The sequence below is a fragment of the Petromyzon marinus genome, unplaced genomic scaffold, assembly GCF_048934315.1.
Source record: "Petromyzon marinus isolate PM22_M1 ecotype Great Lakes invasive population unplaced genomic scaffold, UKy_Petmar_22M1.pri1.0 PM_G_Scaffold_14, whole genome shotgun sequence".
Taxonomy (NCBI): Eukaryota; Metazoa; Chordata; class Hyperoartia; order Petromyzontiformes; family Petromyzontidae; genus Petromyzon; species Petromyzon marinus.
Window position 1 is genome coordinate 2,402,504 of NW_027422695.1, and position 24,674 is coordinate 2,427,177.

General features: G+C 51.1%; 1 protein-coding gene across 1 annotated transcript in view; it reads left to right on the forward strand.

Annotated features, from left to right (window-relative positions):
• The first annotated feature begins 207 nt into the window (after window positions 1-207).
• The window catches only part of LOC116937257 (mutS protein homolog 4-like), a 31,084-nt gene continuing 6,617 nt past the window's right edge, over window positions 208-24,674 (forward strand). Inside the window, exons 1-15 of the mRNA XM_076059954.1 lie at window positions 208-1,840; window positions 2,352-2,509; window positions 3,874-4,125; window positions 5,387-5,583; window positions 7,310-7,417; window positions 8,454-8,569; window positions 9,119-9,292; window positions 10,721-10,890; window positions 12,022-12,089; window positions 12,813-12,887; window positions 15,382-15,446; window positions 19,618-19,795; window positions 20,746-20,874; window positions 22,980-23,083; window positions 24,425-24,549. Of these exons, the coding sequence (XP_075916069.1) occupies window positions 1,836-1,840; window positions 2,352-2,509; window positions 3,874-4,125; window positions 5,387-5,583; window positions 7,310-7,417; window positions 8,454-8,569; window positions 9,119-9,292; window positions 10,721-10,890; window positions 12,022-12,089; window positions 12,813-12,887; window positions 15,382-15,446; window positions 19,618-19,795; window positions 20,746-20,874; window positions 22,980-23,083; window positions 24,425-24,549 (1,924 nt within the window). The 5' untranslated portion in view covers window positions 208-1,835. The remainder of the gene's footprint in view (window positions 1,841-2,351; window positions 2,510-3,873; window positions 4,126-5,386; window positions 5,584-7,309; window positions 7,418-8,453; window positions 8,570-9,118; window positions 9,293-10,720; window positions 10,891-12,021; window positions 12,090-12,812; window positions 12,888-15,381; window positions 15,447-19,617; window positions 19,796-20,745; window positions 20,875-22,979; window positions 23,084-24,424; window positions 24,550-24,674) is intronic.

Here is a 24,674-nt window from a genome sequence, read left to right on the forward strand (position 1 = left end):
TGTGTGTGTGATGTCTGTGTGTGTCTTGTGTGTGTGTGATGGCTGTGTGTATGTGATGTCTGTGTGTGTCTTGTGTGTGTCTGTGTGTGTGTGATGTCTGTGTGTATGATGCGTGTGTGATGTCTGTGTGTGTCTTGTGTGATGTCTGTGTGTGTGTCTGTGTGTCTTGTGTGTGTGATGTCTGTGTGTGTGATGTCTGTGTGTGTGTCTTGTGTGTTTATGATGTCTGTGTGTGTCTTGTGTGTGTGATGGCTGTGTGCGTGTGATGTCTGTGTGTGTCTTGTGTGTGTGATGGCTGTGTGCGTGTGATGTCTGTGTGTGTCTTGTGTGTGTGATGTGTGTGTGATGTCTGTGTGAGTCTTTTGTGTGTGTGTGTGATGTCTGTGTGTGTATTGTGTGTGTGTGTGATGGCTGTGTGTGTGATGTCTGTGTGTGTCTTGTGTGTGTCTGTGTGATGTCTGTGTGTGTCTTGTGTGATGTGTGTGTGATGTCTGTGTGTGTGTGATGTCTGTGTGTGTGTCGTGTGTGTGTGATGTCTGTGTGTGTGTGTGATGTCTGTGTGTGATGTCTGTGTGTGTCGTGTGTGTGTGATGTCTTTGTGTGTGTGATGTCTGTGTGTGTTGTGTGTGTGATGTCTGTGTGTGTCTTGTGTGTGTGTGTGATGGCTGTGTGTGTGTGATGTCTGTGTGTGTCTTATGTGTGTCTGTGTGTGTGTGATGTGTGTGTGATGTCTGTGTGTGTCTTGTGCGTGTGTGTGTGTGATGGCTGTGTGTGTGTGATGTCTGTGTGTGTCTTGTGTGTGTCTGTGTGTGTGTGATGTGTGTGTGATGTCTGTGTGTGTCTTGTGTGTGATGGCTGTGTGTATGTGATGTCTGTGTGTGTCTTGTGTGTGTCTGTGTGTGTGTGATGTCTGTGTGTATGATGTGTGTGTGATGTCTGTGTGTGTCTTGTGTGATGTGTGTGTGTGTGTCTTGTGTGTGTGATGTCTGTGTGTGTGATGTCTGTGTGTGTGATGTCTGTGTGTGTCTTGTGTGTTTGTGATGTCTGTGTGTGTCTTGTGTGTGTGTGTGTGATGGCTGTGTGCGTGTGATGTCTGTGTGTGTCTTGTGTGTGTGATGTGTGTGTGATGTCTGTGTGAGTCTTTTGTGATGTGTGTGTGATGTCTGTGTGTGTCTTGTGTGTGTGTGTGATGGCTGTGTGTGATGTCTGTGTGTGTCTTGTGTGTGTCTGTGTGTGTGTGATGTGTGTGTGATGTCTGTGTGTGTCTTGTGTGTGTGTGTGATGGCTGTGTGTATGTGATGTCTGTGTGTGTCTTGTGTGTGTCTGTGTGTGTGTGATGTCTGTGTGTATGATGTGTGTGTGATGTGTGTGTGTCTTGTGTGATGTCTGTGTGTGTGTGTGTCTTGTGTGTGTGATGTCTGTGTGTGTGATGTCTGTGTGTGTGTCTTGTGTGTGTGTGTCTTGTGTGTTTGTGATGTCTGTGTGTGTCTTGTGTGTGTGTGTGATGGCTGTGTGCGTGTGATGTCTGTGTGTGTGATGTGTGTGTGATGTCTGTGTGAGTCTTTTGTGTGTGTGTGTGATGTCTGTGTGTGTATTGTGTGTGTGTGATGGCTGTGTGTGTGATGTCTGTGTGTGTCTTGTGTGTGTCTGTGTGTGTGTGATGTCTGTGTGTGTCTTGTGTGATGTGTGTGTGTGTGATGTCTGTGTGTGTGTCTTGTGTGTGTGATGTCTGTGTGTGTCTTGTGTGTGTGTGTGATGTCTGTGTGTGTCTTGTGTGTGTGTGTGTGTGATGTCTGTGTGTGTGTCTGACAGGTGATCCGCTCTTTTGAAATCGGATGAGGTAATCTCGCAGATCCTCATCGTTTGAGCAGCGTTAAGCCCCTCGCACAGATTTGAATATTCCCCAAGCTTCCTAATCACTGCCAGGCTCAGACGTTAACATCTCCTAGCCACCGTGATGATGATGATGATGGTGGAACCCACGACCTCCTGCTGTATACCAGGCGAGGTAGTTAACATCACCTAGCCACCGTGATGATGATGATGGTGGTGGTGGAACCCACGACCTGCTGTATACCAGGTGAGGTAGTCAACATCTCCTAGCCACCGTGATGATGATGTTGGTGGTGGAACCCACGACCTCCTGCTGTATACCAGGCGAGGTAGTCAACATCTCCTAGCCACCGTGATGATGATGATGGTGGAACCCACAACCCCCTGCTGTATACCAGGCGAGGTAGTCAACATCTCCTAGCCACCGTGATGATGATGATGGTGGTGGAACACACGACGTCTTGCTGTATACCAGGTGAGGTAGTCAACATCTCGCTCACCCCCAGGCTTGGTTGCAGGATGTCCACGAAGGGTCCCAAGTACTCGTTTGGCCTACTGCTGGATTCTCCTCCCCGGCGCACAAAGACCAGAGCCAAGCTACACAGCACCACCACCTCCTCCGCCTCCTCGTCTTTGCTCAGCTCCACGCCCGCGGCACGCCACTCCAGGATGCAAGGTCGGAGAGAGTGCAGGAGGGCAATCAGCGGCGGAGCCAGGGGGCGGGGGGGGGTGACAGGGTTAGACAATTGTCACCCCTGAAAAAAAATAAAAAATCGAAAAATCTGAAACATTGTGCGTGTAAGTGCACGACACTTGGTCTGGCGGACTTCGTGTAACTGCACCGTCAGAGCGTGTCGCCAAACCGATGGCGTCTGGTTCAACAAGCCTGACTCTCTAATCATCTTCTTTGGTTCTTTCGGTAAAGTCACCACCACGTAGAATGAGAATAAAATAATAAAATAAAACAATAAAATTCTCACGACATTTCGGCCGCAACGCAGGTGGCCTTCTTCAGGCCACCTGTCGTCCAAACAGGTCTGTCCCTTTAAACCTGAAGAAAGCCACTTGTGTTGTGGCCGAAACGTCGTGAGAATTTTATTGTTTTATTATTTTATTCTCATTCTACGTGGTGACTTTACCGCAAGAACCAAAGAAGATGAATCCTTGCAGTCACGAAAGCTTTAAATCGAAATCTCTAATCATTTTTGAAGTTAACATTTGTTGAATGTCACCCCGGGCTGAAAATCCTGGCTCCGCCCCTGAGGGGGATGACGCCTCTCCGCGGATTATTTTGATGTTGACGGATTACCGTACTTTGGATCCTCTTGCTCCTTATCCTTTGGTTCTTTCGGTGAGGTCACGTGGACTGCTCCTACGTCAGCTCCTACGTCGGCGGTCCACCTTCTGTGTTCGTTTCACACCTGGTGACGGTTGCTTGTGTCGCGATCCAAACGTCGTGATCCATTAAAATGTTTTCGTACCTACGTGAGTTTTTGCCGAAATAACTCAACAACACGAATTCCTGCGGTCACGGCAGTTTTAAGGAACAGATTGCCTCTCGCTGCTCTCCGCTCCCTGTGGAGTGTTAAGGCCCCAACAAGCCCACGGCTTTCCATTCCGGGCACCGTTCTGTGATATTGCGTCGAGCGAAGGTGTGGCCCTACGCAGCCTCTCCACCCCCCCCCCCCCCTTTCAAAAATCAGCTCGCACCCTCCGCTAGGGTCTTGTCAAAGGGGAGCACCGTTAATCCTGCCGAACAGGATTTTTGCAGAAGACCTCGCTGGGGTTGGTGGGTGGGAGACGAGAGGGAGGCGTCGTTCCTCGCCAGCTGTCGAAGTATGCAAGCTCTCTCGCTTCTGTTTTTGGTGAAGCCTCTCTCTTGAACGATGTCGGTCTTCTGGGGCCCGCGTCCACTGGGGACGCCATCGCACTCCCCACGTGCCACGTTAGAACAGGGCCGAGAGCGTGAGAAGCCTCAAAGAAAACGGATCGCTTTAATTAAGTCTCCGTCCGCCGCCCCCCCGTTTCTCTTGTTCCCAGAGTCGGGTTGGGCCGACCGGAGCGGCAACGCCGACACCGCCACAACCACCAGCGGCGGCGGCAGGGCCCGCGGCGGCGGTGGTGGCGGTGGCGGCTGCGGTGATGCTCCCACCATGGTGATGCCAGGCTTCTCCTCCTGGGCCCCGCGGGTGCCCCTCCCCGCTTCCCGGTTCCGTGCAGCGCCGGGCAGCTCGCGGCGGCAACGCCAGAGGCATGCGCCCGGCAGCAGCAGCAGGGCCACCACGTCCACCGGTAGACTCACACAGAGTCCCGTAGACTCACACAGAGACCCGTAGACTCACACAGAAACCCATAGACTCACACAGAGACCCACAGACTCACACAGAAACCCATAGACTCACCACCCTTCATAGACTCACACAGAGACCCGTAGACTCGCACAGAGACCCATAGACTCACACAGAGACCCATAGACTCACACAGAAACCCATAGACTCACACAGATACCTGTAGACTCACACAGAGACCCATAGACTCACACAGAAACCCATAGACTCACCACCCTTCATAGACTCACACAGAGACCCGTAGACTCGCACAGAGACCCATAGACTCACACTGAGACACATAGACTCACACAGAGACCCGTAAACTCACACAGAGACCCATAGACTCACACAGAGACCCATAGACTCACCACCCTTCATAGACTCACACAGAGACCCGTAGACTCGCACAGAGACCCATAGACTCACACAGAGACCCATAGACTCACACAGAAACCCATAGACTCACACAGATACCTGTAGACTCACACAGAGACCCATAGACTCACACAGAAACCCATAGACTCACCACCCTTCATAGACTCACACAGAGACCCGTAGACTCGCACAGAGACCCATAGACTCACACAGAGACACATAGACTCACACAGAGACCCGTAAACTCACACAGAGACCCATATACTCACACAGAGACCCATAGACTCACCACCCTTCATAGACTCACACAGAGACCCGTAGACTCGCACAGAGACCCATAGACTCACACAGAGACACATAGACTCACACAGAGACCCGTAAACTCACACAGAGACCCATAGACTCACACAGAGACCCATAGACTCACCACCCTTCATAGACTCACACAGAGACCCGTAGACTCACACAGAGACCCATAGACTCACACAGAGACCCGTAGACTCACACAGAGACCCATAGACTCACACAGAGACCCGTAGAATCACACAGAGACCCATAGACTCACACAGAGACCCATAGACTGACACAAAAACCCATAGACTCAGACAGAGACCCGTAGACTCACACACAGAGACCCATAGACTCACACAGAGACCCGTAGACTCACACACAGAGACCCATAGACTCACACAGAGACCCGTAGACTCACACACAGAGCCCCGTAGACTCACACAGAGACCCGTAGACTCACACAGAGACCCATAGACTCACACAGAGACCCGTAGACTCACCACCGTTCATCGACTCACGACAGGAGGCAGCACCTCGTCTCTCTTGTGGCCCCGCAGCGACCTCGTTCTCCACGACTGACGACGCCGACGCCGGCGACGACGACGAGGAGGAGGAGGTGGAGGCGAGGTCGGTGGTGGTGGCGTTGGCAGAGGGCCGAGGTATCGCTCGGGGCGAGGTCGGCCTGGCCAGCATCGACCTGCGCTGCCCCGAGCTGGTCCTGTGTCAGTTCCCCGACAGCCAGCCCTACGTCAAGGTCAGCCTCCTTCTCTCTCCGTGCATGAACATAAAGGGCCCCCCCCCCCCCCCCCCGTGCAGTGCGTGTTATGAAGCGGGCCCTGAATTAAAAACTAAAACACGCACATTCTTCACCTGTGCGGTATAGCGATTGTCATTTTTGTCACTTGCCGTACGGCCGGATAATGCGACGCATCTCTAACCTAAGTTTGCTTGTGGCTGTGGTTGTTTTGATTTAAAGCTTTCGTGACTGCAGTAATTAATATTCCTAGCTCTTTCGGTAAAGTCGCGTTGAAGGGAAACAATAAAATAATAAAATATATATAAAACAATAAAAATTCTCACGACGTTTCGACCATAACACAAACAGTCGTCATCAGGTGTGTCGGTTTGCATTTATGTATTTATTTTTAAAGGGTGCATTTATTTATTTATAAAACGTTAGCACCACGGGCAGCGATTTGACAGTTTATTTAGAAGGACGAGTCCATCTATGTTCTGAAAAGAGGAGGGGGGAGACGAAAAATTAATGTATGCTGTCTAAATGCCACCGTAAGCGTGAACAATCAATTAAGACCTGAAATGGTTTATCAAATCCTTCCAATGATTGCTAAGCCAGAATCCATCTTCTCGGTTTAAATTGTCTCTGTGCTTATTATTTTATTATTTCCCTTTAACGTGACTTTACCGAAAGAGCTAAGAATATGAACCACTGCAGTCACGGAAGCTTTAAGTCAAAATTTGATGCTTTTCTTGCTCGTGTTTTTGTTGGTTTGTTGCGGTTGCACTCCGATTCAAGAGCCGGATGGCTCACAGGACTATACCCAAAATAAACTGAAAACTGAAACTGAACCTTCAACACACTCGGCCGTTCGTAAAAGCTGAAGGGCGGTTTCGAACTCTGGTAAGAGAGCGGAATCACCGAACCGGAATTGATTGCTTGAAAGCGTTTAGCGCGGGGCCCTTGAAAGTGCGGGGCCCCATAGCCACGTAAGTAGCTACGTGCCAATGTGTGCGTGTCGTTATTCTGACGGTATGCAGTATATATACATTGACAGGTTAGGTTAGTCTTAAACTATTAAACACTAGTTTTTTTTATTTTACCTTACCTCATGCACCTAGCTTGGCACAGCAGTCAACCCACTGCACCTGTGTCTGTCCCGTGACCTCCTCCTGGTGCACCTAGCCTGGCACAGCAGTCAATCCACTGCACCTGGGTCTGTCCCGTGACCTCCTGCTGGTGCACCTAGCCTGGCACAGGAGTCAACGCACTGCACCTGGATCTGTCCCGTGACCTCCTCCTGGTGCACCTAGCCTGGCACAGGAGTCAACGCACTGCACCTGGGTCTATCCCGTGACCTCCTCCTGGTGCACCTAGCCTGGCACAGCAGTCAACCCACTGCACCTGGGTCTGTCCCGTGACCTCCTCCTGGTGCACCTAGCCTGGCACAGCAGTCAACCCACTGCACCTGGGCCTGTCCCGTGACCTCCTCCTGGTGCACCTAGCCTGGCACAGCAGTCAACCCACTGCACCTGGGCCTGTCCCGTGACCTCCTCCTGGTGCACCTAGCCTGGCACAGCAGTCAACCCACTGCACCTGGGTCTGTCCCGTGACCTCCTCTTGGTGCACCTAGCCTGGCACAGCAGTCAACCCACTGCACCTGGGTCTGTCCCGTGACTTCCTCCTGCTGCACCTCAGCCTGTTGTTCTCGTTGCTGGCGCTGCTGCTGCTGCTGCTTGTTCAGGCGATCACCAAGCTGCAGGTGCTACGCCCACTGGAGGTGGTGATGCCCCACACGGCCTGCAACCCAAACGCCAGCAAAATGTTCACCCTGCTGAGGGACTACTTCCCTGTGAGCACGCACGGACGGCATCGCCACTACTCACCACGCGGAGACTCCTAGACTCATCACACAGAGACTCCTAGACTTATCAGACAGAGAGCCATAGACTCATCACACAGATACCCATAGACTCATCACACAGAGAGCCATAGACTCATCACACAGAGAGCCATAGACTCATCACACAGAGACCCATAGACTCATCACACAGAGACCCATAGACTCATCACACAGAGACCTATAGACTCAGCACACGGAGACTCCTAGACTCATCACGCAGAGACCCATAGACTCATCACATACAGACCCATAGACTCATCACACAGAGACCCATAGACTCATCACACAGAGAGCCATAGACTCACCACACAGAGACCCATAGACTCACCACACAGAGACCCATAGACTCATCACGCAGAGACCCATAGACTCATCACAAAGAGACCTATAAACTCATCACACAGAGACCCATAGACTCATCACACAGAGAGCCATAGACTCATCACACAGAGACTCCTAGACTCACCACACAGAGACCCATAGACTCACCACACAGAGACCCATAGACTCACCACATAGAGTCCCATAGACTCACCACGCAGAGACCCATAGACTCATCACATACAGACCCATAGACTCACCACACAGAGACCCACAGACGCATCACACAGAGACCCATAGACTCACCACGCAGAGACCCATAGACTCATCACATACAGACCTATAGACTCACCACACAGAGACCCACAGACCACACAGAGACCTATAGACTCATCACGCAGAGACCCATAGACTCATCACGCAGAGACCCATAGACTCATCACACAGAGACCCATAGACTCATCACACAGAGACCCACAGACTCATCACACAGAGACCCATAGACTCATCACATAGAGACCCATAGACTCATCACACAGAGACCCACAGACTCACCACACAGAGACCCATAGACTCACCACACAGAGACCGATAGACTCATCACACAGAGACCCACAGACGCACCACAGTGGGTGCTGCCACCTCGTGGTGAGTGCGTGTGCAGGAGGCCCACGTGACCACGGTGCTGAGGAAATACTTCAACGAGGAGCGGGGCATGGACGCCGTGCGAAGGCTCTGCGTGCCCCACATGGCCACCGTGCTCATGGACGTGCAGGGGAAGTGAGTGGGTGTGTGTGGGTGAGTGTGTGGGTGTGTGTGGGTGAGTGGGTGGGTGAGTGAGTGTGTGGGTCTATGGGTGTGTGTGTGGGTGGGTGAGTGGGTGGGTGAGTGGGTGAGTGAGTGTGTGGGTGAGTGTGTGGGTATGTGGGTGAGTGGGTGAGTTTGTGGGTGATTGTGTGGGTGAGTGTGTGGGTGAGTGTGTGGGTGAGTGTGTGGGTGAGTGTGTGGGTCTATGGGTGAGTGTGTGGGTGAGTGGATGAGGAGCTCACCGGTGAGCTCCTCCGGCAGGTAAGGCTGCGTTGGCTGGGCCATGTAGCCCGCATGCCCAGCCACCGCATGCCCAAACAGCTTTTGTTCGGCCGCATCGAGGGGGCTAAACGGGCACGGTACGGGCTAGAGAAGAGATGGAGTGGTTAGGGTTAGGGTTACCCACTCACTCACCCACCCACCCATCCACTCACCCATCCACTCATCCACCCACTCACCCATCCACTCACCCACCCCCCTCTCACCCTCCCACTCACCCTCGCCCCTGCCCACCACCCCCAGATACTACTGCCTGGCTTCGCTGGCGGCGCTGCTGCAGTATGTGGAGTTCATCCAGGGCGTGGTGCTCGCCCCGGCCTCCGTGCGCGTCTCCTTCTGCGGCAGTGAGCGCACCGCCATGATCGACGGCACCACGGCCGCCAACCTGGAGCTGCTGCGCAACTCCCACGACCCTCGGTAGACGATGCCTCCTCCTCCTCCTCCCTCGCTAGCGGGGATAGCCACTCCCCCTTCTGTGTGTTGGTGTGTGTGTGTTGGTGTGTGTGTTGGTGTGTGTGGTGTGTGTGTGTGGGTGTTGGTGTGGTGTGGGTGTGTGGGTGTGTGGGTGTGTGTGGTGTGTGTGGTTGTGTGTGGAGCCAGGAGATTGAATATCTACCCTCGGGGCTCCTCCAGAAACAACGAAAAACCACTACGGGTGGCCACGTGGAATGTTCGAACGCTCACTGCGGAGGAGAGCCTGCCACTCCTCTGTCGGGAGCTGGACCGGTACCGCCTGGATCTATGTGGCATTCAGGAGGTCCGGTGGACCGGCTCTGGCTCCTGCCACCATGAGGGGTGGACAGTCCTCTACTCGGGGCAGCAAACTGCCAAACAACAGGGAGTGGTTCTTCTTTTGAACAAAAGAATGAAGGGGGCGTGGGAGCGTGGCGGTGAGGTGTGGGAAGCTGTAAGCCCCAGGCTACTTTGGGCTCGCCTTCCCATCAACCCGAGGCGAGGAATGGTGGTCGTGGTTACTTATGCCCCCACCGAAGATGAACATCCGTGGAGGGATGCAGGCAAAGCCGATGAGTCAGATGCCTTCTATGACCTCCTGTCACAGGTGCTGGCTAAAGTGGCCCCTCGGGATAGAGTGGCCCCTCGGATAGGTCATGCAACCCGCATGCCCAGCCACCGCATGCCGAAACAGCTTTTGTTTGGCCGGATTGAGGGGGCTAAATGGGTGCGGATCGGGCTAGAGAAGAGATGGAGTGATGTGGTACAGGAGGACGTGGAGCTGAGTGGACTTGCCGATGACTGGTACCAGTGGTGTCAAGATCGGCCTCTGTGTAGGAGGCTCGTGAAGGACGCTACTGGGCAGTTGGAGGCAGTCGGCCTCCAACAACAACGGAGGGCGGAGGAGCGACGCTCACAACAACGAGCGGAGCGCCGGGTGGCTAAAGCACAGCAGGTTGCCACAGTAGGGGGCACAGGTGGTGCATCAGCCAGTCATCTCAGTCAGTCGACCTGTGGCACCTGGGTCTGCCCCGTGACCTCCTGCCAGCGGGTGTTCGACACTTCACGTGGCCTCAGGGTGCACATAGCCTGGCACAAGCGTCGTGGTGATGTCACCGCCACTTAGTGGCGAATGGCGGTTGTTGTTGTTGTTTTGTGGTTTGTGTTGGTGTGTGTGTGTTAGTGTGTGTGTTGGTGTGTGTTGGTGTGTGTGGGGGTGTGTGTGGGTGCGAGTGTGGTAGTGTGTGTGTGTGTTGGTGTGTGTGCGTGTATGTGTGGGTGCGAGTGTGGTATGAGTGTGTGTGGGTGTGTGTTGGTGTGTGTGTGTGTGTGACCCTCCTCCACCCGTGTGTGTGCGTGTGTGTGTGTGTGTGCGTGCGAGCGTGCACCCAGGAGCTCCCACTCGCTATTCGGGGTGCTCAACTACACGAGGACGCGTGGAGGAGCGCGCCGGCTCAGAGCCAACATCCACGAGCCGCTGGTGGACGAAGAGACGCTCAGAGGCCGTCTCGACTGTGTGGATGAGCTGATGCAGGAAGACAACTTCTATAGAGTGCAGGCCGGTGGGTGGGTGGGTTGGTGGGTGGGTGGCTGAGTGGGTGGGTGGGTATGTGGGTGGGCGGGTGAGTGGGTGCGTGAGTGGGTGAGTGAGTGCGTGAGTGGGTGAGTGAGTGGGTGGGTGGGTGAGTGGGTGAGTGAGTGGTTGCGTGGGTGGGTGAGTGGGTATGTGGGTGGGTGAGTGGGTGGGTGGGTGATGGGGCAGTTGTGGAGCGAGTGGAGAGTTTCCCATACCTGGGCAGTGCGCTCATGACCGGCTCCGGTTTAACAGCAAAGATCGCACTCCGAATCAGTCGAGCGGCAATGTCTTTTCATCGGTTGCGTAACGCTGTGTGGAAGTTACCTGGTCTGTCGCTCCGCACGAAGCTTTGGGTCTTCCCTCCCTTCTCTACGCTTGTGAAACGTGGACCCCCCAAATGGAACATCTTCGCCGGTTAGAAATATTTAGGCTGGCCTGCCTACGATCAATCCTGGGTTTAACCAGGCTGGATTGTGTAAGGAGCTCACAAATCCTCGAAAAATCTGGACAAAGTCCCATCGGTGAGCTCCTCCGGCAGGCAAGACTGCGTTGGCTGGGCCATGTAGCCCGCATGCCCAATCACCACATGCCCAAACAGATTTTGTTCGGCCGGATCGAGGGGGCTAAACGGATGCTGCTTGTGCTAGATAAGAGATGGAGTGATGTGGTACAGGAGGACGTGGAGCTGAGTGGACTTGCCGATGACTGGTACCAGCGGTGTCAAGATCGGCCTCTGTGGAGGAGGCTCGTGAAGGACGCTACTGGGCAGTTGGAGGCAGTCGCCCTCCAACAACAACGGAGGGCGGAGGAGCGACGCTCACAACAATGAGCGGAGCGCCGGGTGGCTAAAGCACAGCAGGTTGGCACAGTAGGGGGCACAGGTGGTGCATCAGCCAGTCATCTCAGTCAGTCGACCCGTGGCACCTGGGTCTGCCCCGTGACCTCCTGCCGGTGGGCGTTCGACACTTCACGTGGCCTCAAGGTGCACATGGCCTGGCACAAGCGTCGTGGTGACGTCACCGCCACTTAGTGGCGAATGGCGGTTGTTGTTGTTGTGTATGTCTGTGTGTGTGTGTCTGTGTGTATATGTGTGATGTCTGTGTGTATGTGTGTGCAGCTATCAGTCAGTTTCTGGATGTAGACCACCTGCTCTCAATGCTGATTCAAATCCCTAAGACAGAGACGGTGAGATGATCACTTTAATCATCATCAGCATCACCTCGCTCAGCACCACACAGTACCCCTTCATCACGTTAAACAGGGGTGGGGAACGTCCAGCCTCTGGCCCTGCCAAGGCAACCGCAGGCGGGACTCGAAATTCAATAAATCTAGGTAGAGCAATCCTGGAAGAGCAGTTGTGAGTAGCAACAACATCGTCAATACCGGCTAACATCACCAAACGCCTCGCCAAAGAGAAGCAGTTCCAGGCCATCACATTAGGGGCGAGTTAATTAAACGTTTGACCAGATATAACGGGCTAATTTTTAAGTTGATCAATTTTGTATGGCCCGCGAATGATGTTGTAAATATCCAAATGGCCCTTGGTAGAAAAAAGGTTCCCCACCCGTGATGTAGAGAGAGAGGCTATTTAGTGATCTATTTATTTGTCTATATTTATCTCTACATGTATCTATCTATATTCGGTAAAGTCACGTAGAAGGGAAATAATATAAATATAAAAGAATAACATTTTCTTGCTGTGGTTTTCACACCTTGATGATGATTGCTCGTGTTGCAGTCGAAACTTCGTGATAATTTTATTGTTTTATATTTTTATTATTTTATAGTTTCCCTTTCTACGTGGTGACTTTACCGAAAGAACCAAGAATATTAATCCCTGCAGTCACAAAAGCTTTAAATCAAAATGTATCTATCTATGTATCTGTCTATCCATCTACCCTGTTCCAGTTGAGAACTGCTGAGTCTAAGATCAACTACGCCATCCACCTCAAGCATGTCCTGGAGTTGGTGTCTCCACTGCAGGTTACATCGCCTGCCCAAGATCACTGTCATCACTAATTATTGTTCATCGCTATGATCACTAGTTATCATTAATCACTGTCATCACTAATTATTGTTAATCACTATCATCACTAATTATTGTTAATCACTATCATCACTAATTATTGTTAATCACTATCATCGCTAATTATTGTTGATCACTGTCATCACTAATTATTATTGATCACTGTCATCACTAATTATTGTTGATCACCCATCATCACTAATTATCGCTAATCACTATCATCACTAATTATTGTTAATCACTATCATCACTAATTATTGTTAATCACTATCATCACTAATTATTATTAATCACTATCATCACTAATTATTGTTAATCACTATCATCACAAATTATTATTGATCACTGTCATCACTAATTATTGTTAATCACTATCATCACCAATTATTATTAATCACTATCATCACTAATTATTGTTAATCACTATCATCACTAATTATTGTTAATCACTATCATCACTAATTATTGTTAATCACTATCATTACTAATTATTGTTGATCACTATCATCACTAATTATTATTAATCACTATCATCCCTAATTATTATTGATCACTGTCATCACTAATTATTGTTAATCACTATCATCACTAATTATTATTAATCACTATCATCACTAATCGTTAATCACTGTCATCACAAATTATTATTAATCACTATCATCACTAATTATTATTAATCACTGTCATCACTAATTATTGTTAATCACTATCATCACTAATTATTGTTAATCACTGTCATCACTAATTATCGTTAATCACTATCATCACTAATGATTGTTAATCACTATCATCACTAATTATTATTGATCACTATCACCACTAATTATTGTTGATCACTATCATCACTAATTATTGTTAATCACTGTCATCACTAATTATCGTTAATCACTATCATCACTAATGATTGTTAATCACTATCATCACTAATTATTATTGATCACTATCACCACTAATTATTGTTGATCACTATCATCACTAATTATCATTAATCACTATCATCACTAATTATTATTAATCACTATCATCACTAATTATTGTTAATCACTATCATCACTAATTATTATTAATCACTATCATCACTAATTATTGTTAATCACTATCATCACTAATTATTGTTAATCACTATCATCACTAATTATTGTTGATCACTGTCATCACTAATTATTGTTGATCACTATCATCACTAATTATTATTGATCACTGTCATCACTAATTATTGTTAATCACTATCATCACGAATTATTGTTAATCACTATCATCACTAATTATTGTTGATCACTATCATCACTAATTATTGTTGATCACTATCATCACTAATTATTATTATTAATCACTGTCATCACAAATTATTGTTAATCACTATCATCACTAATTATTGTTAATCACTATCATCACTAATTATTGTTAATCACTATCATCACTAATTATTGTTAATCACTATCATCACTAATTATTGTTAATCACTATCATCACTAATTATTATTAATCACTGTCATCACTAATTATCGTTAATCCCTATCATCACTATCATCACTATCATTATCATTAAGCTGCCACTGGGGGTGCCCCTGGCAACAGCAGACTCACACACAGAGACAGCTGCCACTGGGGGTGCCCCTAAGCCACAGCAGACTCACACACAGAGACAGCTGCCACTGGGGGTGCCCCTAGGCAGCAGCAGACTCACACACAGAGACAGCTGCCACTGGGGGTGCCCCTAGGCCACAGCAGACACACACAGAGACAGCTGCCACTGGGGGTGCCCCTAGGCAACAGCAGACTCACACACAGAGACAGCTGCCACTGGGGGTGCCTCCACAACACCCACAGGTAGGGTGAGTGGCAGGTGAGGTGAGTGGTGAGGTGAGGGGTTGGTGAGGGGTGGGTGAGTGTTGAGTGAAGGGTGAGGTGAGTTGAGTGGTGAGGTGGTGCGTGGTGAGTTGGGTGGTGAGGTGGTGCGTGGTGAGTTGGGTGGTGAGGTGAGTGGTGAGGTGGTGCGTGGTGAGTTGGGTGGTGAGGTGAGTGGTGAGGTGAGTAGTGAGGTGAGTGGTGAGGTGGGTGGTGAGGTGAGTGGTGAGGTGAGTGGTGAGGTGAGTGGTGAGGTGCGTGGTGAGGTGAGTGGTGAGGTGGGTGGTGAGGTGAGTGGTGAGGTGGTGAGTGGTGAGGTGAGGGGTTGGTGAGGGGTGGGTGAGTGTTGAGTGAAGGGTGAGGTGAGTTGAGTGGTGAGGAGAGTGGTGAGGTGGTGCGTGGTGAGGTGGGTGGTGGGGTGAGTGGTGAGGTGGTGAGTGGTGAGGTGGTGAGTGGTGAGGTGGTGAGTGGTGAGGTGAGGGGTTGGTGAGGGGTGGGTGAGTGTTGAGTGAAGGGTGAGGTGAGTTGAGTGGTGAGGTGGTGAGTGGTGAGTGACAGGTGCAGGTGTCACCCTCACCTATCTCTCCCCTGCTGTGTTCCCAGCGAGCGCTTAGCCCCTGCAAGACTCCACTGCTGACAGCCTACCAGAGCTCCCTGTTGGACTGCAGGTGACGAGGAGACCAGGCTGGTGGTGGTGGTGGGGGTGGTGGTGGTGGTGATGGTGGTGACTGTGGTGACGGTGGTGGGGGATGGGTGGTGGTGGGGGTGGTGGTGGTTTGTGATGGTGGTGGAGGAAGAGGTGGTGGTGGTGGTGTGGGTGGGGGTGGTGGAGGAGGTGGTGGTGATGGTGGGGGTGGTGACAGTGGTGGTGGTGGTGGGGGTGGAGGTGGGGGTGGTGGTGTGGGTGGTGGTGGGGGTGGTTGTGGTGGTGGGGGTGATGGTGGTGACGGTGGTAGTGGTGGTGCTGGTGGTGGGGGTGGTGGTGGGGGTGGTGGTGACGGTGGTGACGGTGGTGACGGTGGTGGTAGTGGGGGTGGTGGTGTGGGTGGTGGTGGGGGTGGTGGTGATAGTGGTGGTGGTGACGGTAGTGAGGGTGATGGTGGTGATGGTGGGGGTTGTGACGGTGGCAAAAACAACCCCCTACCTCCTCTTTGGTGCTGGATGGCAACGCTGTGGTGGGCAGTGCCATGGGGGGAGGTGCCTATTTAGATTTTTGGCTTTTCCCTTCATGACGTTTGTAGCCACCACAGCGGCCAATTGGGGGCTCTGGATGGGTGCGAGGGGCTGGTAACCCATCCACGTTCAATTAATTATCACCAAACCATGAATGAAAAATGTAATTAATAAGCTTGTGCCAGAGGCCCCGGGGGGATAGGCATCTATGACGTCTCCTGGCCAAACACTATTTGGCGGAGTCAGGAGACTGAATCCTTCCCCTCGGGGCTCCTCCTTTAACAACGAAAAGCCACTACGGATGGCCTCGTAGAATGTTCGAATGCTCACTGCGCAGGAGAGGTTGCCACTTCTCTGTTGGGAGCTGGACCGGTACCGCCTGGATCTCTGTTGTAATCAGGAGGTCCGGTGGACCGGCTCTGGCTCCTGCCACCGTGAGGGGTGGACAGTCTTCTACTCAGGGGAGGAGACTGCCAAACAACAGGGAGTGGCTCTTCTTCTAAACAAAAGAATGAAGGGGGCGTGGGAGCGTGGCGGTAAGGTGTGGGAAGCTGTAGTCCCCAGGCTACTTTGGGCTCGCCTTCCCATCAACCGGAGGTGAGGAGTAGTGGTCGTGGTTACTTATGCCCCCACCGAAGATGAACATCCGTGGAGGGATGTAGGCAAGGCCGATGAGTCAGATGCCTCCTATAACCTCCTGTCACAGGTGCTAGCTAAAGTGGACCCTCGGGATAGAGTCATCTTGTTGGGTGACTTCAATGCCCGAGTTGGTCATGATGCTGGCACCTGGTCTGGAGTGATTGGAAGGCATGAGCCAGATCCGTTCAATAACAACGGCAGGAGGCAGCTAGATTTTTGTGCAGCCCATGGGCTTATAATTACCAACACGCTGTTCCGGCATCGGCGCATCCACACAACATCATGGATGCATGCCAGGTCTAAGCAAGGCCATCTACTGGATGTTATAGTGACGGAACAGCGGATGCGGGCCCATGTCCTTGACACCAGGACCTTCCGTGGTACTGATCTGCCCACTGACCATTGACTAGTCATCTGTAAGATGCGCCTGCCATTCTTCCACTCCGGTAGTGGGTGTACACCCAGGACCCCATTCAAACTCATAGTGGCCTGGTCTCAGTGCGGCTGGGGTTGGCATCGTCCCCCACTCCTCCTGATGTCGAGGGACAATGGGCGAGATTTAGAACTGTGGCTCATGCAGCTGCAATGGCTGCTTTGGGTACACGGTCCAGACCTCCCCAGAGACCTTGGCTGACAGAGGAGGTGTTCAGGCTGGCTGAGAAAAAGCGACAGGCCCACTCTCATAGCCTACAGCATCCCACGTCGGAGAATGAGGAGGCTTACCGCAACCTTCGCTCGGAGGTTTGGAGAGCCGTGAGGCGCTGCAAGGATGGGTGGTGGTCGCGGGTTGCTGAGGAGATGGAGTCTGCCTCAATGGCCCGCGATCACAAATCGCTCTTTAACTCCATAAAAAATATAACCAGCAGCGCCACACCTATTACCATCATTAGGGGAAAGAACAGTGATCCAATCTCCGACCCCGAGGAACAGGTTTGCATATCTGCTGAGCATTTCTGTGAGGTCCTGGGGGAGGGAAAATCCCTCAACCTGGAAAACATCGTGGGCCAAAGTGGGGATGACACTACTGAGGCTGCGGTGCCTCAAATATTGGAAGAAGTCACCCCCTTGAGTAGCTGGCTGAGGTGCCATCTGTTGAGGAAGTACTGAAGGCGATCCAGAGTCTGAGACCAGGAAAGGCACCGGGCAGAGACGATCTCCCAAGCAAAATGCTGAGGGAGGGTGGCGTTTGTTCACAAACTGCCCTACATGACATCATAACAACAGTCTGGACCACTGGATGGGTTCCGCAGGATTGGAAGAATGCCCTGGTGGTCCCCCTCTTTGTAGTAAGGGGACCGCACAGACTGTAACAACTACAGGGGTATCTCACTCCTCAGTGTGCCGGGAAAGGTCCTGGCAAGGATTATTCAACATCGCCTTTCAAGGCACGCTTAGGAGAGGCATGCGGAACCCCAATGCGGTTTCAGGAAAAGGCGTTCCTGCAACATGTCATATTTTCTGTCTACAGTATAGTATAGGTGTAGGGAATTCCAACAAGACCTACATCTCCGCTTTATTGACCTGGTCAAGGCCTATGACACCATCAGTAGGCCTGGGCTCTGGGTTGTTCTTCGTGCTTTCGAAGTCCCTGACCCTCTGCTCATGATCATTAAGGACCTTCATGATAGTGAGCGGGCCCAGGCAAAACTACGTGGCCGGGAGTCGGAGCCATTCCCTGTACACCTTGGGGTGCGACAGGGATGTCCTCTGGCTCCCACATTATTAAACATCTATTTTGACCACGTAGTTCGTGAAGCCTTCAGTAGCTGTACCGGAGGAATTCCCATCTGGTACAGATAGAATGGGAGGCTGATCGATGCCCGGGTGCGGTCAAGGGATGGCTCCCGATTGTTCAACCATGTAATGTATGCCGATGATCTGGGAATTGCTGCTCACTCAGAGGAGGAGTTGGAGGCGCTGCTGCTGAACCAGGAGCTTGCCACTAAGAAGTGGAGCCTTACCCACTGAAACTAAGCACTTGCCTGGGTATTTTCTGCCATCGGACACTCCACCCCCACAACTTCCAATTGGTGATGGGATAGTTGTGGGGAGAGTGGAGAGTTACCCATACCTGGGCAGTGTGCTCATGACCGGCTCCGGTTTAACAGCACTCGGAATCGGTCAAGCGGCATTATATTTTCATCGGTTGCGTAACGCTGTGTGGAAGCTACCTGGTCTGTCGCTCCGCACTAAGCTTCAGGTCTTCTCGGCCACAGTCATTCCCTCCCTTCTCTATGCTTGTGAAACGTGGACCCCCCTAATGGAACATCTTTGCTGGTTAGAAACATTTAGGCTGGCCTGTCTACGATCCATCCTGGGTTTAACCAGGCTGGATTGTGTGAGGAGCTCACAAATCCTTGAAAGATCTGGACAAAGTCCCATCAGTGAGCTCCTCCGGCAGGCAACACTGCGTTGGCTGGGTCATGCAGCCCGCATGCCCAGCGATCACATGCCGAAACAGCTTTTGTTCAGCCGATCAAGGGGGCTAGAGAAGAGATGGAGTGGTGTGGTACAGGAGGCACGGGCTAGAGAAGAGATGGAGTGACGTGGTACAGGAGTACGTAGAGCTGAGTGGACTTGCCGATGACTGGTACCAGCGGTGTCAGGATCGGCCTCTGTGGAGGAGGCTCATGAAGGACGCTACTGGGCAGTTGGAGGCAGTCGCCCTCCAACAACAACGGAGGGCGGAGGAGCGATGCTCACAACAACGAGCGGAGCGCCGGGTGGCTAAAGCACAGCGGGTTGGCAAAGTAGGAGGCACAGGTGGTGCATCAGCCACTCATCTCACTCAGTCCCCCCCTGGCACCTGGGTCTGCCCCGTGACCTTCGTGCCAGCGTGCGTTCAACACTTCACGTGGCCTCGAAGTGCACATGGCCTGGCACAAGCGTCGTGGTGACGTCACCGCCACTTAGTGGTGAACGGCGGTTGCCGTTGTCGTTGTTGTTGTCGGCGACGGTGGCGGCGTCGATGGCGGCGGCGACACCACAACCCCCACCGCGTCTCCTCCCCCGCTGTCCCCGTGCCAGGTTCCCTGCGATCCTGGCCAAGCTGCGCACGGTGCTGACCGACGATTTGCCCTTCCGCAAGGGCAACCTCCTCTCGGCCAGGACACGGCGCTGCCACGTCGTGCGCCCCGGCCTCAACGGCTTCCTGGACCTCGCTCGGCGCATCCTCTCCGAGGCCGTCGGAGACATCGAAGGCACGGCACGGCTGACCCACCCGTAGCCCTCCCCGGCCGTCTTTGTATCTCTCTCTTCCTCTCTCTCTACCGCCTGCTGCTGTACGTTTGGAGTTTGCGTGTCTCTCTCATCATCGTCATCATCACGGTGGCTGCGAGATGTCAACTACCTCGCCTGGTACGCAGGAGGTCGTGGGTTCCACCATCATCTCCCCCCCCCTCTCCTCCTTTCTCCCCCACTCTTCCCCCTCTCTCCCCTGCCCAATCTCTCTCTCTCAGAGACCAACAAACAGCTCTCCGTGATTCACAACCTGCCCACTCTCTCTCTCCCAGAGATCATCAAACAGCTCTCTGTGATTCACAACCTGCCCATTCTCTCTCTCCCAGAGATCAACAAACAGCTCTCCGTGATTCACAACCTGCCCATTCTCTCTCTCCCAGAGATCATCAAACAGCTCTCCGAGATTCACAACCTGCCCATTCTCTCTCTCAGAGATCATCAAACAGCTCTCCGAGATTCACAACCTGCCCATTCTCTCTCTCAGAGATCATCAAACAGCTCTCCGAGATTCACAACCTGCCCATTCTCTCTCTCCCAGATATCATCAAACAGCTCTCCGAGATTCACAACCTGCCCATTCTCTCTCTCCCAGAGATCATCAAACAGCTCTCCGTGATTCACAACCTGCCCATTCTGTCTCTCAGAGATCATCAAACAGCTCTCCGTGATTCACAACCTGCCCATTCTCTCTCCCAGAGATCATCAAACAGCTCTCCGTGATTCACATCCTGCCCATTCTCTCTCTCAGAGATCATCAAACAGCTCTCCGTGATTCACAACCTGCCCATTCTCTCTCTCCCAGAGATCATCAAACAGCTCTCCGTGATTCACAACCTGCCCATTCTCTCTCTCCCAGAGATCATTAAACAGCTCTCCGAGATTCACAACCTGCCCATTCTCTCTCTCCCAGAGATCATCAAACAGCTCTCCGAGATTCACAACCTGCCCATGTCCATGAGCTACAGCGCCGTGCGTGGCTTTTACATCCAGACGTCCGCTCACTCCCTGCAGCCCGAACAGCGTCTGCCAGAGGTCTTCATCAAGGTCAACGCACAGAGACTCACAGATTCACCACACAGAGACTCACAGACTCACCACACAGACTCATAGACTCATCGCACAGAGACCCATAGACTCATCGCACAGAAACCCATAGACTCATCGCACAGAGCCCACAGACTCACCACACAGAGACTCATAGACTCATCACATAGAGACCCATAGACTCATCACACAAAGACCCATAGACTCATCACACAGAGACCCATAGACTCATCACACAGAGACCCATAGACTCATTGCACAGAGACCCATAGACTCATCGCACAGAGACCCACAGACTCACCACACAGAGACTCATAGACTCACACAGAGACCCATAGACTCATCACACAGAGACCCATAGACTCATCACACAGAGACCCAGAGACTCATCACACAGAGACCCATAGACTCACCATGCAGAGACCCATAAACTCATCACATAGAGACCCACAGACTCACCACGCAGAGACCCATAGACTCATCACACAGAGACTCAGACTCACCACTCATAGACTCACCACTCACAGACTCACCACTCATAGGCGCAGAGTCTATGTGTGAGTCTATGTGTATAGGTGTGAGTCTGTGTCTAGGTGTGTCTATGTGTATAGGTGTGAGTCTGTGTCTATGTGTGAGTCTATGTGTCTAAGTGTGAGTCTGTGTCTATGTGTGAGTCTGTGTCTATGTGTGAGTCTATGTGTGAGTCTATGTGTCTAGGTGTGAGACTATGTGTGAGTCTGTGTCTACGTGTGAGTCTATGTGTCTAGGTGTGAGGCTATGTGTGAGTCTATGTGTCTACGTGTGGGTCTGTGTCTATGTATGAGTCTATGTGTCTATGTGTGAGTCTATGTGTCTATGTGTGTGTCTATGTGTGAGTCTATGTGTCTACGTGTGAGTCTATGTGTGGGTCTATGAGTCTATGTTTGAGTCTATGTGTCTACGTGTGAGTCTATATGTGAGTCTATGTGTGAGTCTATGTGTCTATGTGTGGGTCTATGTGTTTATGTGTGAGTCTATGTGTATCTGTGTGTGAGTCTATCTGTGAGTCTATGTGTCTATGTGTGAGTCTATGTGTCTATGTGTGTGTCTACGTGTGAGTCTATGTGTGAGTCTATGTGTCTATGTGTGAGTCTATGAGTCTATGTGTGAGTCTATGTGTCTATGTGTGAGTCTATGTGTGAGTCTATGTGTGAGTCTATGTGTCTATGTGTGAGTCTATGAGTCTATGTGTGAGTCTATGTGTCTATGTGTGAGTCTATGAGTCTATGTGTGAGTCTATGTGTCTATGTGTGAGTCTATGTGTGTGTCTACGTGTGAGTCTATGTGTGAGTCTATGTGTCTATGTGTGAGTCTATGAGTCTATGTGTGAGTCTATGTGTCTATGTGTGAGTCTATGTGTGAGTCTATGTGTGAGTCTATGTGTCTATGTGTGAGTCTATGTGTTTATGTGTGAGTCTATGTGTGAGTCTATGTGTCTACGTGTGAGTCTCACCCCTCACCCCACCACTCACCACACCCCTCACTCACCCCTCACCACCCCTCACTCACCACTCACCACCCCTCACTCACCACTCACCACCCTCACTCACCACTCACCACACCCCTCACTCACCACTCACCAACCCTCACTCACCACTCACCACCCCTCACTCACCACTCACTCATCACTCACCACTCACCACCCCTCACTCACCACTCACCACCACTCACTCATCACTCACCACCCCCCACTCACCAATCACCACCACTCACCCCACCACTCACCACTCACCACCCTCACTCACCACTCACCACCCTCACTCACCACTCACCACTCACCACCCCTCACTCACCACTCACCACCCCTCACTCACCACTCACCACCCCTCACTCACCACTCACCACCCTCACTCACCACTCACCACTCACCACCCCTCACTCACCACTCACCACCCCTCACTCACCACTCACCACCCCTCACTCACCACTCACCACCCCTCACTCACCACTCACCACCCCTCACTCACCACTCACCACCCCTCACCACCCCTCACTCACCACTCACCACACCCCTCACTCACCACTCACCACCCCTCACTCACCACTCAACACCCCTCACTCACCAGGTGAGCAAACGTGGGAACCTTCTCAGCTACACCACCATGGACCTCATGAGGCTGAACTGCCGCAGCCAAGAGGCCGTGGAGGAGATCTACCTCATGTCCAACGTGTGAGGGAACACCCCTGCCCCAGGCAGAGTGTGGTGGACTAATCTCCATCTGTTCCTTGACTCACTGCCGCTTCTACCTGTGGGGGTTGCAGAGGAACCCCCTGGCTATGCCCTGCACTACTATACACTACACTATACACTACACTATACACTACACTACACACTACACTATACACTACACTATACACTACTATACACTACACTATACACTACACTATACTACTATACACTACACTATACACTACATTATACACTACTATACACTACACTATACACTACACTATACATTACTATACACTACACTATACACTACACTATACACTACTATACACTACACTATACACTACACTATACACTACACTACACTATACACTACACTATACACTACACTACTATACACTACACTATACTCTACACTACTACACACTACAATATACACTGCAATATACACTACACTACTATACACTACACTATACACTACACTTCTATACACTACACTATACACTACACCATACACTACACTATACACTACACTACTATACACTACACTATACACTACACTATACACTACAATATACACTACACTATACACTACACTATACACTACTATACACTACACTATGCACTACACTATACACTACACTATACACTATACACTACATTATACACTACTATACACTACACTATACACTACACTATACACTACACTATACACTACTGTACACTACTACACTACACTATACACTACACTATACATTACACTATGCACTACACTATACACTACACTATACACTACTATACACTACACTATACATTACACTATGCACTACACTATACACTACTATACACTACTGTACACTACTACACTACACTATACACTACACTATACACTACACTATACACTACTATGCACTACACTATACACTACACTATACACTACACTCTTCACTACACTATACCCTACATTATACTCTACTGTACACTACACTATGCACTACACTATACACTACACTATACACTACTGTACACTACACTATACACTACACTATGCACTACACTATACACGATACACTACAGTATACACTACACTATACACTACACTATACTACTATACACTACACTATACAGTACTGTACACTACTACACTACACTATACATTACACTATACACTACACTATACACTACTGTACACTACTACACTACACTATGCACTACACTATACACTACACTATACTCTACTGTACACTACACTATGCACACTATACACTACTGTACACTACTCTTTACACAACACCCTTTGGGGGGGGGGGAGGGTGACCCCCGCTCTGTCTCCGTGCCCAGGGTGTTGTCTAAGCTGTTTGCGGAGATCCGGGAGGACATTGTGTGTCTCTACAAGCTTGCTGACGCAGTGTCCATGGTGGACATGCTGCTGGCATTTGCTCACCGCACCACGCTCACCAAGTCCGGTACGCGGTGGGTGGGTGGGTGAGTGAGTGGGTGAGTGAGTGGGTGAGTGGATGGGTGGGTGAGTGAGTCGGTGGGTGAGTGAGTGGGTGAGTGGGTGAGTAGGTGGGTGGGTGAGTGAGTGAGT